At 39.7% G+C, this 16,649-nt stretch overlaps 1 protein-coding gene across 2 annotated transcripts in view; it reads left to right on the top strand.

Annotated features, from left to right (window-relative positions):
- Positions 1-16,649, top strand: part of prkcha (protein kinase C, eta, a) — a 70,132-nt gene that overhangs the window by 8,710 nt on the left and 44,773 nt on the right. For both annotated transcript variants that reach the window (XM_062042155.1, XM_062042154.1), the window contains exon 2: positions 12,281-12,344. In XM_062042155.1, coding sequence (XP_061898139.1) covers positions 12,281-12,344 — 64 coding nt within the window. The remainder of the gene's footprint in view (positions 1-12,280; positions 12,345-16,649) is intronic.

Here is a 16,649-nt window from a genome sequence, read left to right as displayed (position 1 = left end):
ACCAGTACGCTGTATTCCTCATCATCACCATCCTCAATACACCCCACTATCGCAGAGTCATCAGAAAACTTCTGAAGGTGGCAGGACTCTGAGTGATAGTGGAAATCGGTGGTGTAGATTGTGAAGAGGAAGGGGGAGAGGACTGTGCCCTGCGGAGCCCCGGTGTTGCTGACCAGCCTGTCAGACACACAGTCCTGCAGTCGCACGTACTGTGGTCTGTCAGTCAGGCAATCAACAACCCAGGACACCAAGGGGGCCTCCACCTGCATCGTCTCCAACTTCACACCCAGTAGCCCAGGCCGTATGGTATTGAAAGCACTGGAGAAGTAAAAAAACATGACCCTCACACTGCTCACAGGCTTGTCTAGGTGGGTGTGGGCTCGGTTTAGCAGGGGCTGGTAGGCGAATTGGAGTGGGTCCAGGTGGGGCTTGACTGTAGGGCGGAGTTGTTCCAGGACCAACCTCCCCATGGTCTTCATGATATGGGATTTTAGAGCCACCGGCCTGTAGTCCTTCGACGTGCTGGGTCGCGTGCACTTGGGGATGGGGACCACGCATGAGGTTTTCCACAGTGTGGGGACTTTCTGCAGCCTAAGGCTCATGTTGAAGATGTGCTGGAGCACACCACACAGCTGTGGGGCGCAGGCTTTGAGTACCCTGGGGCTCACACCGTCAGGACCCGCGGCCTTGCCTGTTTGTAGCTTATTTAGCTGTGCATTCACCTGTTCTGCAGACAGACACACTGGGGGGGTCTCAGGTGATTGGGGGAGGGGGGGTTCATCAGGCTGAGGGTGAGGTGTTAAGTGGGGGGAGGTAGTCATTGGAGTTGGGGGCTGTGAGGAGGGGAGGTGGGGATGGATTGGTTCGCAGAGGTTGTCAGGGGGCTGGCTGGCATGTCTCGGGGGGGGGGGGGCAGGAGCTTGTCGGAGCCACTGTGTCAAACCTGTTAAAGAACTGGTTTAGTTCATTGGCCCTCTCTTTGTCTCCGTCTTCATGTTGTTATCCTTCAGCTTACCTTCCAGCTTCCTCCTGTAGTTCTCTTTGGCCTCCCTGAGTCTGGTCTTCAGCAGCCCCTGAACTCTTTTCACCTCTTCCCTGTTACCAGCATTGATAATGGAATATATTTATATAGCGCTATTCTAGACACTCAAATCGCTTTGCAGAGAACTGAGAACCCATCATTCATTAACTCAACATTCACAAATTGATGGTGGTAAGATACATTTGTAGCCAAAGCTGTCCTCGGGTGGACTGATGGATGCGTGGCTGCCAGCTTGCGCTTACAGCTCCTCTGACCGCCACCAAACATTCATTAAAATTCATACACCAGTGTGAGCAGCACTGGGAGTAAGGTGGGTGAAGTGTCTTGCCCAAGGACACCACGACTGTGACTAAGATGGCGGAAGCTGTAAGATGTGGGCAGGTCTCTGTGAGCTGAGAGGTGTGGGAATGGTGGGATATTTCAATATTTTTCTTAATATTTAGCTGTACTCACATGTTTGATTAGATTCAATATGTATATTTACGAAGGTCCTGAGTTCAATCCCGGGCTCGGGACCTTTCTGTGTGGAATTTGCATGTTCTCCCCGTGACTGCGTGGGTTCCCTCTGTGTACTCCGGCTTCCTCCCACCTCCAAAGACATGCACCTGGGGATAGGTTGATTGGTAACACTAAATTGGCCCTAGTGTGTGAATGTGAGTGTGAATTTTGTCTTTCTATCTGTGTTGGCCCTGCGATGAGGTGGCGACGTGTTCAGGGTGTACCCCGCATTCCGCCCGCCTGCAGCTGAGATGGATGGATGGATGGATGTATATTTAACATTTAGATTTAACATTTAGATTTAACATTTAGATTTAAATTTAACATATAACTTTAGAGTTAATATTTAGATTTAACATATAGATTTTTATTTGTATTTATAACTATGGTTATGGTATTTGTTCATCTGCGCCACATGTGTCACATATTTACAGTTTCACATTTCAACATGACCAGAAAAGAGCAGGAAGAAGCATACTTTTTTTTTCCCCCTACACCTTTTCGGTTTCAGAGCATTTGCTAACACATTTGTTCACTTCCTCTACTGAATCTGTAACAAACAAACAAATAAACCCATAAAGTTCACATTGATTAATAGTTATTGATAATATGTGAGCCATATAATTTGCTTAATATGTTATAGATAATGATTACTAATAGTAATTCATCAATAAGGGTTAATATCCTAAACTGGATTATATTAGTACCGGTACATTGTTTGACTTTTTGGCTTAATCCATTCCATAATTTAACCCTATAGAGAAAACTCTCTATTAAGGAGTCTGAGAGAAATTGTCCAAATGTATTATTTCTGAGTATCATTGACAATAATCTGTGGCTGTATTTAGACCAGGGATGTCAAACATGCGGCCCGCAGGCCAGATCTAAATGTCCACTGGATGTCGCAATAGCTATGCTGTTAGGCAAGCAAATATACCAAGCAAGAGGTACACGATAAAGCGGGCTGCGTCTTCTCCTCCTCCTTCTCCAGAAGTAAAATAAATTGGTAACCCCACTTAAAATGCTGCATGAGACACTGCACATTGATATAGTTCTGTAAACATTATTGTCTTCTGTGCGAATTTAAAGAGAGTGAACAGTGTGTGATTTACTGCAATACTGTCAGTCTTTTAAGTTTTTATTTTGGGTGTGTTGAAATTGTTCACACATTGCACAGCTTTTATTTTTCTAACGATACACAGTGATGCCTAGAAGGCAGGGAGGTGCTCAACCCTCTTTAATAGTTTCTACCTCTGTTTGTATGGTTTGTTGAGTTAGCACAGGATTAATATGTGGGAATGACAAATGAGGTAGTACAATCCGAGATGGGCTGTGACTTAAAGTTTAATTGCTTTGTAGATACACTGAGATTAAGTCTAAATTCATTGTGTTTTTCATGGTGTTTTTGAAACTGCACCTATTTCAAAAACCCTGCACCAAAAGGATTATTTGTGATATGTACATTTTCAAAATGTTTGTTCTATTTGGGGTCGAAGTAAGAAAAAGAAAACAATCTGAAGTTGTTGTAGTAGTATTTTTAAGTTATTATGCCTTGATTTTACCCGTTGGGCCCATGTGGGAATAGATTTTCCTCCATGCAACCCCTGAGCTAAAATGAGTTTGACACCCCTGATTTAGACCTTTCTGGTTTCAGAATGCAACATTGCAAAAAAAGCCAAATCACAAAGCACCTTTAAGCTGTCACTTTAATGTATACTTTAATGTATATTTTTTGACACTTCTTTGTCTGATCACAGCCATCTTCATAATCAGTATGTCATCTTATCGAATCATTTCATTATGCTTTTGTGTTCATAGTCTATTGCATCTCTCAGCTCAAAAGCCATGCAGACATCTGTGAATGTCACATTTGAACCGCACCCACCGCTGCTGTGGGACAGTGTTTTGCTTTCACTGAGGAGTTAAAACTTTGCAGCATAATGCAATAAATTACCTATCTCCATGCTTATATGTATTTCATTTAATTGATGCATGCAGAAAAACTATGTAATGTTGGGATTTTATTTAGTCTCAACTCTTTCATTATTTCTAAGAATTTGGAGAGGAAGTATATATTGAAGAAAAAAAAATCCTCCTATAGAGTGGGACTCACCAAAGTCATAATGTAGAACCCCTCCTGGAAGAAGGATACATTTAAGATTTTTGAAGACAATAAGCCACCGTAGGTGTTGTTCCATGTTATCTTAACCCTTATAGCCTGCAGCACACTCATAATTAAAGCTCTTCTTACCCTCACAGTTGTTTTATATCCACCAATCAAAGCATTTTACATTGATTTCTATTAAACATAACATATGGAAGAGAGTATTGAATTTAACTTTTAGAAATAGACATTCAACTAAATTTCCTAATTTGCTCCTGGATTTTGATCTTGATTAACTGAATCGTAAACGGTTAACTGCAAATTATTATGCCAATCTCTAATCACACTATTACTACAAACCCCAAAACCAGTGAAGTTGGCACATTGTGTAAATCGTAAATAAAAACAGAATACAATGATTTGCAAATCCTTTTCAACCTATATTCAATTGAATAAACTGCAAAGACATGATACTTAACGTTCGAAATGGAAAACTTTGTTATTTTTTGCAAATATTAGCTCATTTGGAATTTGATGCCAGCAACATGTTTCAAAAAAGCTGGCACACATGACAAAAAAGACTGAGAAAGTTGAGGAATGCTCATCAAACACTTTTTTGGAACATCCCACAGGTGAACAGGCTAATTGGGAACAGGTGGGTGCCATGATTGGGTATAAAAGCAGCTTCCATGAAATGCTCAGTCATTCACAAACAAGGATGGGGCGAGAGTCACCACTTTGTGAACAAATGCATGAGAAAATTGTCGAACATTTTAAGAACAACATTTCTCAACGAGCTATTGCAAGGAATTTAGTGATTTCACCATCTACCGTCCGTAATATCATCAAAAGGTTCAGAGAATCTGGAGAAATCACTGCACGTAAGTGGCAAGGCCCGTGACCTTCAATCCCTCAGGCGGTACTGCATCAAAAAGCAACATCAGTGTGTAAAGGATATCACCACATGGACTCAGGGACACTTCAGAAAACCACTGTCAGTAACTACAGTTCGTCACTACATCTGTAAGTGCAAGTTAAAACTCTACTATGCAAAGCAAAAGCCATTTATCAACAACACCCAGAAACGCTGCCGGTTTCGCTGGGCCCGAGCTCATCTAAGACGGACTGATGCAAAGTGGAAAAGTGTTCTTTGGTCTGACGAGTCAACATTTCAAATTGTTTTTGGAAACTGTGGACGTCGTGTCCTCTGGAACAATGAAGAAAAAAAAACATCCGGATTGTTGTAGGTGCAAAGTTCAAAAGCCAGCATCTGTGATGGTATGCAGGTGTATCTGCTGAAAGGTACATACAGGTTTTGGAGCAACATATGTTGCCATCCAAGCAACGTTATCATGGACGCCCCTGCTTATTTCAGCAAGACAATGCCATTTTGCAATGTGTTGCTGCCATTAAATTCTAAGTTAATGATTATTTGCAAAAAAAAATTAAGCTTCTCAGTTCGAACATTAAATATCTTGTCTTTGCAGTCTATTCAATTGAAAATAAGTTGAAAAGGATTTGCAAATCATTGTATTCGGTTTTTATTTACGAATTACACAACGTGCCAACTTCACAGGTTTTGGGTTTTGTAGATCCACTCAACATTCATTGCACCGGTAGCCCAAGGGCGGGGCCCCACATCTGCGGTCCCCTCCAAGGTTTCTCATTGTATCCCATTGGGTTGATTTTTTTCTTTCCCTGATGTGGAATCTGATATCGTTGTGGTTTGTGCAGCCCTTTGAGACACTTGTGATTAAGGGCTATATAAATAAACTTTGATTGATTGATTCAGCATTTATTTTAATTGTCATTCGTTTTTCGTCTTAAGGTCCTTAAATCTTCAGTAATAACCAGAAGTGATGTTCTTCTTAAAGGACAATAAATAATATTTGTTTGTAAACACATATGTGGTTTGCCTAACTGTCAAGTCTGAAACACAAATATTTTTGTGTTACCTGCTGCCAATGTTCCGGTTCGGGATGTAACAATATGAAAATTTGATGTTACTGTTATTGTGACCAAAGTTATCACTGTTGTATTAACTATTGTGGTATTGTTGAATGTGCTCAAACAGAACTCATACACCCACACTGAAATCTTTTGACTTTTTGACTTTTTTAAATTTAATTTTAAAATAAAATAAAATATATAGACACATTTTTAAAAACCCACTAATTTGCATGTTTTGTGTTTTCTTGTGCTTCATTGATAGTGTTTTAGTCTTAGTATACTATCTGGTTAGTACTGAAGCACTTTAAGATTTATTTAAATGAAAAATGCATTAAAAAATAAAAACTGTTATTATTATTTATAATTTCTGGTGGGTGTCCAACTCTGTTCAGTGTTCCTGGAACGCACCGCATCTCTTTTCTTCTGAATATAAACCGATCACTTTGAAATACACTAACAGCACAGCCTGTAGGTTTAATGTGTTTAATTGAATAGCTTAGTTGCTCAGACCGCAATATGTTAAAAAAACACTTAGATTGGGGTATGTTGTTGGAAAGATGTAAAAAGCTCTTGTTTTCATGTTAGCATTTAAGATAGCCAGCTAGTGCCAGTCAGTGAGTTTATCAAAGTGCATTTATCGATCTTGATATTTTTTATTCAAAATGGGTGTGTTAACCGTTGGAAGCTTAACCGCAGTTATTATTAAGGTTATCATTACTATCGCTTATTGTCACATTACTATCGTTTAGGGGTGTAACGGTACGTGTATTTGTATTGAACCGTTTCGGTACGGGGGTTTCGAATGAGTACACATGCTAGCAGCGACCGGGCTAGGACAACATGTAAAAGCCAGAGCTGGAAGACCCTCCTGCCTCGTTAAGATCTCCCGTTTGGGAACACTTTGGCTGCGCGATACAACAATGGAGGACGGAGGTTTGCCGACATTGTTCAGCAGCTGCTTCTGACAACACGTCAAACATGTGTTGCACCTTTCCTGCTTCCGGCTCCCAGACGGTAGTCGAGGAGCGCAGGGGAGACACTCCTCCAGGGCCGATGTATTCTCGGGGGCAACACCCTTCACTCTGCCCGGCAGTGGGTCTCCACAGCTCCGGACTCCAGGGTAAATGACGAGTCCGGCGATTAGTTGCAAATCATGGCTTTATTGAAGTCTTGCACACAGCCAATCCAACAAAACACTAGCCACTCCCCGCACTCGCTACCACTCCCTCAACTTGCTCGCCCACACACTCACCTCACATGCTGTCACATATTAAAGGGCCACACACACACATACGCTACTCTCATAACGCATGCTAACCCATTTGAAGCGTCACCACCGTATTCAAGCAGCCTCTCCTCGGCGAGTCAGGAAGGGCTAAAGCAATAACAAATGTTTTTATAGCAGCAGATATAAGTCCATATTGCATTAAAAACTAGATTTTGACCCACTTCTATGGTGGAAGAACAATGAGCCCATGTATCCTCTTACTGCCAAGTTAGCCAGGCTGGGGTGGAAAAGAAAAGTTAATCTGAGGCTGAGTTGACTTGAACTGTTTAATGTTGCACTTTTTATATGTAGAAGAAAAGTTTTGTCATTTGATTTAATCTGAGCAACAACTTGAGGCAGTTTAATGTTGATTAACGTGGACCCCGACTTAAACAAGTTGAAAAACTTATTGGGGTGTTACCATTTAGTGGTCAATTGTACGGAATATGTACTGTGCAATCTACTAATAAAAGTCTCAATCAATCAATCAAAAAAAGCACTTTATATGTAGAAAGGTTTTGTTAAGAAACCATTCTGAGCCTTATCTTTCGTTTTTATTTTATATATGTTGACCACATTAACCCTGGCAATGGACCCTGTGTATATATGTATGTTATGCCATTGTTTACAAATGTGGTAAATAAATAACCAAAAAATTTATATTTTGTTGTTTTCTTACTGTACCGAAAATGAACCGAACCGTGACCTCTAAACCGAGGTACGTACCGAACCGAAATTTTTGTGTACCGTTACACCCCTCCTATCATTTATTGTTAATATTGTCACAGAGGACATCAGAGCAGTGGTGTACATTTTGGGTACAGTTTATTACTGATTGTTATCTGGTCCTGTTGTTACTCTAGACCAGAGGTGCCCAAAGTGAGGCCCATTTGGTATGGCCCACCAAAGGATAGCTTCCCAAATGCATTATGTATTCATGCTCACCTCATTCAAGTTTACAGAGTCTTTGATGGCATAGCAAAGACTAGCTAGTTGCCCTTAATCAAACGGAAACTATCTTCACTACCTATCTATATATGGCAGTAAAAGCTAGACTCTTCACCGTGCGTCTGTACACCTATGGCCAATTGGCACATTTTCACTTTGGCCCTTGTAGGTAAACAATGTGAGCATCCTTGCTTTAGACCTTGGTCAGGACACGGAATAAAAAATAACTGTCTGGGATCTGATCATTTGCATAAGACAGGACAGCCCCCCCCCTAAAACCAAATGTTGTTTAGTTAAAGTTAAAGTACTTATGATTTTCACACACACACTAGGTGTAGCGAAATTATTCTCTGCATTTGACCTATCAACCTTGATCACCCCCTGGGAGGTGAGAGGAGCCGTGAGCAGCACCGGTGGCCACGCCCGGGAATCATTTTTGGTGAATGAATCCCCAATTCCAACCTTTGATGCTTGAGTGTCAAGCAGGGAGGTAATGGGTCCCATTTTTATAGTCTTTGGTAGGACTCAGCCAGGGTTTGAATTCACTACCAACCGATCTCAGGGTGAACACTCTAACCACAAGGCCACTGAGCAGGTTTAGACATTGGGTATTTTGACTTAAGCATGTCACAGATAAGTTTAAAAATATACCCAAGTTCTGTTTTAAAAATTGCAAAACATGGCGACTGCCTATAGGGAGCTAACTTTCAAATGTGCTACAAGCATTATATCCCGCCCTATTTATGCTCTGAGCATGTAAAATATGCCCTATGTAACATACACACACTTGAATTAGTTATTGTGTGTATATTGTCAACTAATTGTAATGATTTGGTAACATTTAGTTACTAAGGTTAGCTATCGTAACCACAGCATGACTGCAAATTGTTGATTGTATGTCTTTGTCTTACACTACTTTATGTGTATAGGTGCACATGCTTTGACATGTACTGTACGTGTACGACACAGCTGTGACAGCCAATAACAGCAGTCATTTGATTCGAACCCAACAACGTTTAAGACCATGTTTATGCAGATTAATTGATAATTGTGAAAAATACTTGCATGTTCTTGTACAATCTATTCTTTTAAACCAATATTAGTAACATAAGCTAACGGGTACTGGTGTTCTTATATTTTTTGGTTGAAAATGTTTTTATTTTTTATTTTAACCGGTTACATACAGCAGCTTTATGTTTAGAGATTGGTAGAATTAAATCTAAATGTACTGCTCCAGTGGATTTAAAAAAAAACACCATTTAAAATTATTTTCTACTGCTTACTTAAATCGTCCTTGAGCTAGGAATGTATTTAAAGGCCTACTGAAATGAATTTTTTTTATTTAAACGGGAATAGCAGATCCATTCTATGTGTCATACTTGATCATTTCGCGATATTGCCATATTTTTGCTGAAAGGATTTAGTAGAGAAAATCGACGATAAAGTTCGCAACTTTTGCTCGCTGATAAAAAAAGCCTTGCCTGTCCCAGAAGTAGCGTGACGTCACAGGAGGTAATATTCCTCACAATTTTCCTTTGTTTACAATGGAGCGAGAGAGATTCGGAGCGACAAAGCGACGATTACCCCATTAATTTGAGCGAGGATGAAAGATTTGTGGATGAGGAACGTTAGAGTGAAGGACATATCTTTTTTCGCTCTGACCGTAACTTAGGTACAAGCTGGCTCATTGGATTCCACACTCTCTCCTTTTTCTATTGTGGATCACGGATTTGTATTTTAAACCACCTCGGATACTATATCCTCTTGAAAATGAGAGTCGAGCACGCGAAATGGACATTCAAAGTGACTTTTATCTCCACGACAATACATCGGTGACACACTTAGCTACTGAGCTAACGTGATAGCATCGTTCTCAAATGAAGATAGAAACAAAAGAAATAAACCCCTGACTGGAAGGATAGACAGAAGATCAACAATACTATTAAACCATGTACATGTAACTACACGGTTACATCAACAGCCGTGCTCACCTGCGTTCCAGCGATCGACGGCGCGACGAAGGACACCCATCATCGACGAAGCTCTGTAGCATGAGCTAACGTGATAGCATCTGTCTCAAATGCAGATAGAAACAAAATAAATAAATCCCTGACTGGAAGGATAGGCAGAAGATCAACAATACTATTAAACCATGTACATGTAACTACACGGTTAAAAATTCTCAGCCTGGTAAAGCTTAACAATGCTGTTGCTAACGACGCTAAGGCTAATTTAGCAACTTAGCAACCGGACCTCACAGAACTATGATAAAAACATTAGCGCTCCACCTACGCCAGCCAGCCCTCATCTTCCCATCAACAGCCGTGCTCACCTGCGTTCCAGCGATCGACGGCGCGACGAAGGACTTCATCCGTGGGTTTGGCGGCTAGCATCGGCTAGGCGTCTGCTAAGTAAGTAGTCCTTGTTGTGTTGCTGTAAGTATTGTACTTAGCCGCTAATACACTGATCGATCCCATCTACAACGTTCTTCTTTGCAGCCTCCATTGTTCATTAAACAAATTGCAAAAGATTCACCAACACAGATGTCCAGAATACTGTGGAATTATGAAATGAAAACAGAGCTTTTTCTACGGGCTCCAAATACTTCCCTTGCCCTCGTGACGTCACACGCATACGTCAGCATAATAAAACGTTTTTAACCGGAAGTGTGGCGGGAAATTTAAAATTGCACTTTATAAGTTAACCTGGCCGTATTGGCATGTGTTGCAATGTTAAGATTTCATCATTGATATATAAACTATCAGACTGCGTGGTCGGTAGTAGTGGGTTTCAGTAGGCCTTTAAGTTTTAATAATTGTTGACCTGCAAAGAGAAACAAAGAATTTGTTCCTTCTCTTCTCTTTTTTCCATCTTCCTTTTGTCATTATGCACACAAAACAGAATGCTTCTATTTAGGGCAGAACTTATGCTCAGGTTCAAGTTGTTATCAGCATGACATTTAGAGCTGTAACAACTTTTTCCTTTGCCGTCCACCCGCCAACGCTTGTGGGGCACCACATTGTGGTAAACGCTGCATGCTCCACTACACCCCGGCCCTTATTTCTTAAAAAAGACAGCCAAACTTCCTCTACTGTGACACAGCATTAGATGTTTTGCTTAAGGCCTGTATCACCCGTTCACCCTCTGTGACTCTTACAAATAATAACACTGCTGAGCAGAAATATATTTTAAGACAGGCTATATGTCAGTTTGAGTACATGTTGATATTCAACATGAAGAAAAGCAAGTTCAACTGCAAACAAATGGGCCACTCTTCTCCCAAGGGGTTGCCGTACTTGATCTTTAATATAGGAAACAGTGAAGGCCTGGCAGAATGTGGTCATGTCCATGGGCTCGGTCATTGACTACAAATGAAATGTATCTAAGTATTAAAAATTAGGATTATATTTAAATTTTACTTTGCAATGCATACGTGTGTGTTAAGAAGCCACCCGCAACAGCTAAGCAGAAGGCTTCACAAACATCTGCAACCAGCACAACCTGCTGGACCTGCTTTGTTGTCTCGAGTTAAGTGTTTAAATTCCTCTCACATCACGTACACAAAGGCACAAGTATGTAGTTACACATTTAAGGGCTTCTACTAAACATACTTATCTCACATATAATGTTATATTTGTGTTACATTTCTTTAAGAAACCCTTTCAAGGGGACATATTATGACTTTTTTTTAACATTTGAAACACTTCCCTGTGGTCTACATAACATGTAATGGTGGTTCTTTGGTCAAGATTTTGCATAGATAATGTTTTACAGACTGTTTACCAGCTACTTTGTGACCGTATTGTCAGGATGCACCATTTTGTGGGGGGTCTTAATTACATGCCTCCACGTCGACTGTGTCTCCTCGCCGTCATCCATATTGTAGTTTTTAGCGCTTCCATAGCAAGTCTACTGACATATATAAATTCAGACTATATGCTAATTTCTATTCGAAATGGCAAGAGCATAAGATGCATGTTCATGTACAAGCCAGTCTGCCCCAGAGAAGGAGCTTATTGACTGCAGTGTCTAACTGCAATGGCAGAATTGCACAAAGCACTTTGGGTAAACCTCTACCATATGGATAATCGGCTGACGTCACACCTGGGAAAAATGTCACACTTGGGGCAAATTCCAAACGGATCGTTTGGAGGAAGCATGAAAGAAAGACAAACATTTTTTTATAAATATATCCGCCATGCCTCCATGGTTTGATTTCAAAGTCTTGGGACCTACTGTATGTAGATCCCAAATAAAAGCAAAAAAACATGTACCAGTAGGGTAAGAAAAGTTGGTTTTGCATAACAGGTGTCCTTTAATCACAATATATACATTACACCAGATTATTTGTCTGATTTATCTTGCATTACATTGAATTATATTATTCATATACATTATACATGAATACAAATATGTGTGGCTACATAATTCAAGTACTGAATTCAAATGTTGTGTTTGCATGTGTCTGCAGATAGACTTGGAGCCTGCAGGCAAGGTTTACGTCAGTATCAAGCTCAATGGATCCTTCGTTGATGGTGAGGTCATTGCATTGCCCTGTGTTGACTCCAACAAGGAAGTTATGGTTTTATGGGTAGTCTTTGTTAGCGTGCAATTTCCTTTTTTCACGCTTGATCTTAGAATCAACATTGACACAATGTGCTATGTGTATGCAGGGAGAGAAGCTTTAATGCCAAACTAAATGTAATCCATACTACACCAGCGGTGGGTCGTCAAGGCCAGCAAAGCTATCTCTGCTGGCCTAAACATACTCAGCACTGATAGCACTGACATATATTTTCAACTTAATTCTTAGTATTGTTCCACCAGATTGTATACATTTATTCCCAGCAGTCTATCTGCCCTGCTTCCAAGATGTGTAGATTTTTTTTGTCCAATCAGATTTCAGCTTCTGTTTTGCCAAATAAATGTAATCTGTCCAGGGCTTTCCGAATAAGGAATGCTGGCCTAATGTCATTTAAACTATAATAGCAATGAGGCTGTTTCTTTAACCAATTAGATTTAAGATTCAGCAATCTCCACCCAATACATATGAATTACAATTCCAAATAATCACCCTCTCTGGTTTGAGGGATGTATTTTAATTACATTGTTTATGTTTTTGTAATGTTATTTGATATATATTGATTCTGAATTGCTTCAGATGATGTTGTGTAGCGATGCTGCGATGAACTGGTTTTACTATTAACTATGGTTAAAAACATCACAGTTAGCAAAGGCTCCACTAAACCGTGTGTTTCAATCCTCCTCACTCGCTGTAAATGGTCATTATACTGGTACGTTATTTTCAGCACAACCTGCACGGAATGAAAACCATGTTACACCAGCGGTGCTTGTGCTTATACGCACTAAGGGAGAGACACGTGAGCATGCTACATTATCCTAAAATGGCCCACCCCCAAGAAAAGCTGAAGTCTGTGTGGGAACATTTTGGGTACTTAAAAAATGACCAGGGTGTCATTGAAGACAATGGCTCAACCATTTGCATAACCTTCCAACAGAAAGTTGCGGCTAAAAGGTCTAAAGAAGAGAGTGCCCATTAAGTTGATCGTCGTAGGGTGTGGCTTGATCGACAGGCATAAAAAAATAGACATCATACTTATCATAAATCTTTGCTATGACGTCACATTTGTCACTGATTGACACACATGGCAACCTACAGTCTTGTAAAAAGGCCACTGGTTCGTGCAAGTTCAGTTTGAAACAAAATGTCAGGCAGAAACTCTTTTGAACGGCTCTTTTAAATGAATGATGAGAACAGTTGTGAGTTGTTTGTTTGGGTGCCGTCTTTTTATACAGTGTCAGCAATTGCCCACCTGGTTGGCGACTGCACTAGAAAATTATTCAAAGGAAACATAGCAGCATTTGGATTTACTTTTTTCATTTAAAATTTTTTTTTAAATTATATTTATTTATATATATTTTATTTATTTAATTTGTATTTACTTTTCTGGTAGAGTTTTCCCAATATGTAAAGTCGTTCAAATGTACACGTACAATTGTGTATTCACATTTTTTTTAATGTCCTAATATTTGGTCTAATTGTGTTTATACTTTTTATATCCATAAGTACATTTATTAGTACTCATTCGTGTATTTTTTCTGTATTGTTAAATTGCTATTTGGGTGAGGGACTATTCAAAATATTGATGTCACTGTCAAAGCATGGGGATATGGCACCACCTTGTGGAATGTTTACAAAAAATCAGAACGACAACAACATTATAGCTAATATATCAGAATATAGTAATAGTAGTTTAATACCTGTATACATTTTAATTATTCTGATCCCCACCTTATTCTATAACTGCTATCATTGAATGTTTCCTTGATAAAAAAAATAAAAAAAGAACGATAATAAAGAGGTAGGGTTTTTTTTCACGGCTTTTTGTAAGAACGACTCCCAAAGATCCGACTCCCTTCAAAGAACCATAAATCCAATCTAAACGAAACCCTTTTTTATTTCAACACAGACTCTCGCCCACATGCCTTCTGTCAACAGTCTAAAGACGAACCAAACAATTTATGTCTTCACAATAAAAGTTCTGCTCCATCCTGTTTGCGCTAACAAAATAAGGGTTTCAGAAAACAAGCTTACACAAGCTCACAAGCTACGGATTTAGCCTTCAATTCTTCTAAAGGGTATAGAAATGAGTATGGGAGCTGGATAATTTAAAAGCTAAAACATGCCACTTTCATGTGGTATGGAAATGGGAGTTGGACATTTTTTTTCCTCTCCACAATGTCAATTCCAAGTCGATTATTCATTTTCATTAATTTTTCATTTATTTATTTATTTCAGGCAATGACATAAAAATTTATGAATAAAAGGGCATTGATGACATTTGATGACAATAACACTTGAGTTTTTACCCACAAAAGTAACATTTTCCACTGGGAGATCATTAAAATTAAATCTAGTCTTAAATTAATAATGCAATCATCAATTATTATTATTATAATGTTATTTGATTTATTTTATTTCCGATATGCGCTAAATAGCATTCAGATTCAGAGTCAGAAGTACTTTATTAATCCCTGAAGGGAAATTAGATTTTCAGCACAATCCCATTCAAGATCAGACAAACATTACAGGGAGACAGAAAAGGGATCGCTGACGGGTCTGCCAACTTCCGGCGCCCCTTACAAAAAAAGATGAGAAACAGGGAAACGTGGTGGGGGGAGGGGAGTAAAAAAATATTCAGTCAAAAGCTGGACTCCAGCGAGGGGGTCCAGACTGAGGCCAAGGAAAAAAAACTCATAGCCATAGTACACATAAACATCCGTCCATCCATTTTCTACCGCTTGTTCCTTTCGGGGTCACGGGGGTTGCTGGAAGGCGGGGTACAGCCTGGACAAGTCGCCACAAGTTACATATAATCAACAAAACTTGCAACAGAGGGAAGAGAGTGGGAGCTACGGAGACCTGTTGTACAAGCGCTAGTCAGCCATCCATCGCCCTTAAGGGACGATGCCCTAAGACATATGCAAACTATAAATTGTGTGTACGATAACTACGATTATAGTATTTTTTAAATTTCAGACCCAGGGAGATCCATATCACAGAAGAACAAACATACCACAAATATTCAATGTCCAGCATACACAGACTGGATGAAAATCTGACAGAACTGCGATTCGGGTTAGTCAGACCATTAATGACATTGTTGTCTGACTCAGCTGCCCTACACATGAAGCTGTACATGAGATGACGTAAAGTGGCAGAGCAGGTGGGGACCCCAACACTGACAAACCTTTGTCTTGCACTGCAGCGCCTTGAAGCTCTTAGAAGCAGTCTCATGCTGTCATTGTAAGCCACTATGAGCTTCTTCACACTGGCTTATTTAAACCGACACCACAGATGGACAGTATACAGTGGTGTGCAATATGCTTTAAAAAGTGTGATCTTCACAGAAACAGAGCACATACTGAACTTTTGACACAGCATGTTTGCTTGAGCATATAACTTCCGTCGCTGTCTGCAAATATCTTTGTCATCAGACAGGTCATTCGTAATAATATGTCCCAGATATTTCATTTCACTGCACACATTAAGTGCAGAACGAGATAGAGAGAAGTCAGGAAAGGCTGACTGTCTTCTCTACTTCTAACTATCATGATCTTGCTCTTCTTAGCATTGTATATGATGTTAAAAATGTTTTAGAAGCTGTTGAAGACCATCACTATACAGGCTAAAAATGACCAAATCATCTGCGTACATAAGGTGACTTATGAGTAAGTCACCAATCCTACAACTAGTACCAGATGCATTTAACATCAGAGACAAATCATTCATACAAACATTAAAAAGGAACGGTGACAATATCCCGCCTTAGCGCACACCATTGCTCACATGGAAAGAATCTGATAACATATTTTGCCATCTTACTGTCATTGTCTGATGAAAATACCAATACACCAATATTCTGATTAATAACCCAGGGACACCACTTTTAGACAATTTAAAAAATAACTTTTCATGATTAACTCTATCGAATGCTTTAAAAGCATCAATAAAGCATATAAACATTGTGGAAATATGTCTGTTATATGTATCTAAAATCTCCTTTAGTGCAATTATACATAAGTCAGTGCTATGCTTCCATTTAAAACCAAATTGTTTGTCAGTGGTTAAAATATAATTCTCCAGTCTACTCAGTAGAACTGACTCTAACACTTTGGACAGGACACTTGCCAGGGCTAGTGGCCTATAATTATCTGAGCTGTTTCATTTTCCCACTTTATCTTTGATCACAGGTACTAGCACAACAGTTAGCATAGCATCGGGTAACACCCCTTGGACGATAAAACCTGTATAGCAC

The sequence above is a fragment of the Entelurus aequoreus genome, linkage group LG03, assembly GCF_033978785.1.
Source record: "Entelurus aequoreus isolate RoL-2023_Sb linkage group LG03, RoL_Eaeq_v1.1, whole genome shotgun sequence".
Lineage (NCBI taxonomy): Eukaryota > Metazoa > Chordata > Actinopteri > Syngnathiformes > Syngnathidae > Entelurus > Entelurus aequoreus.
This window is presented reverse-complemented; position numbering and strand designations above follow the sequence as displayed.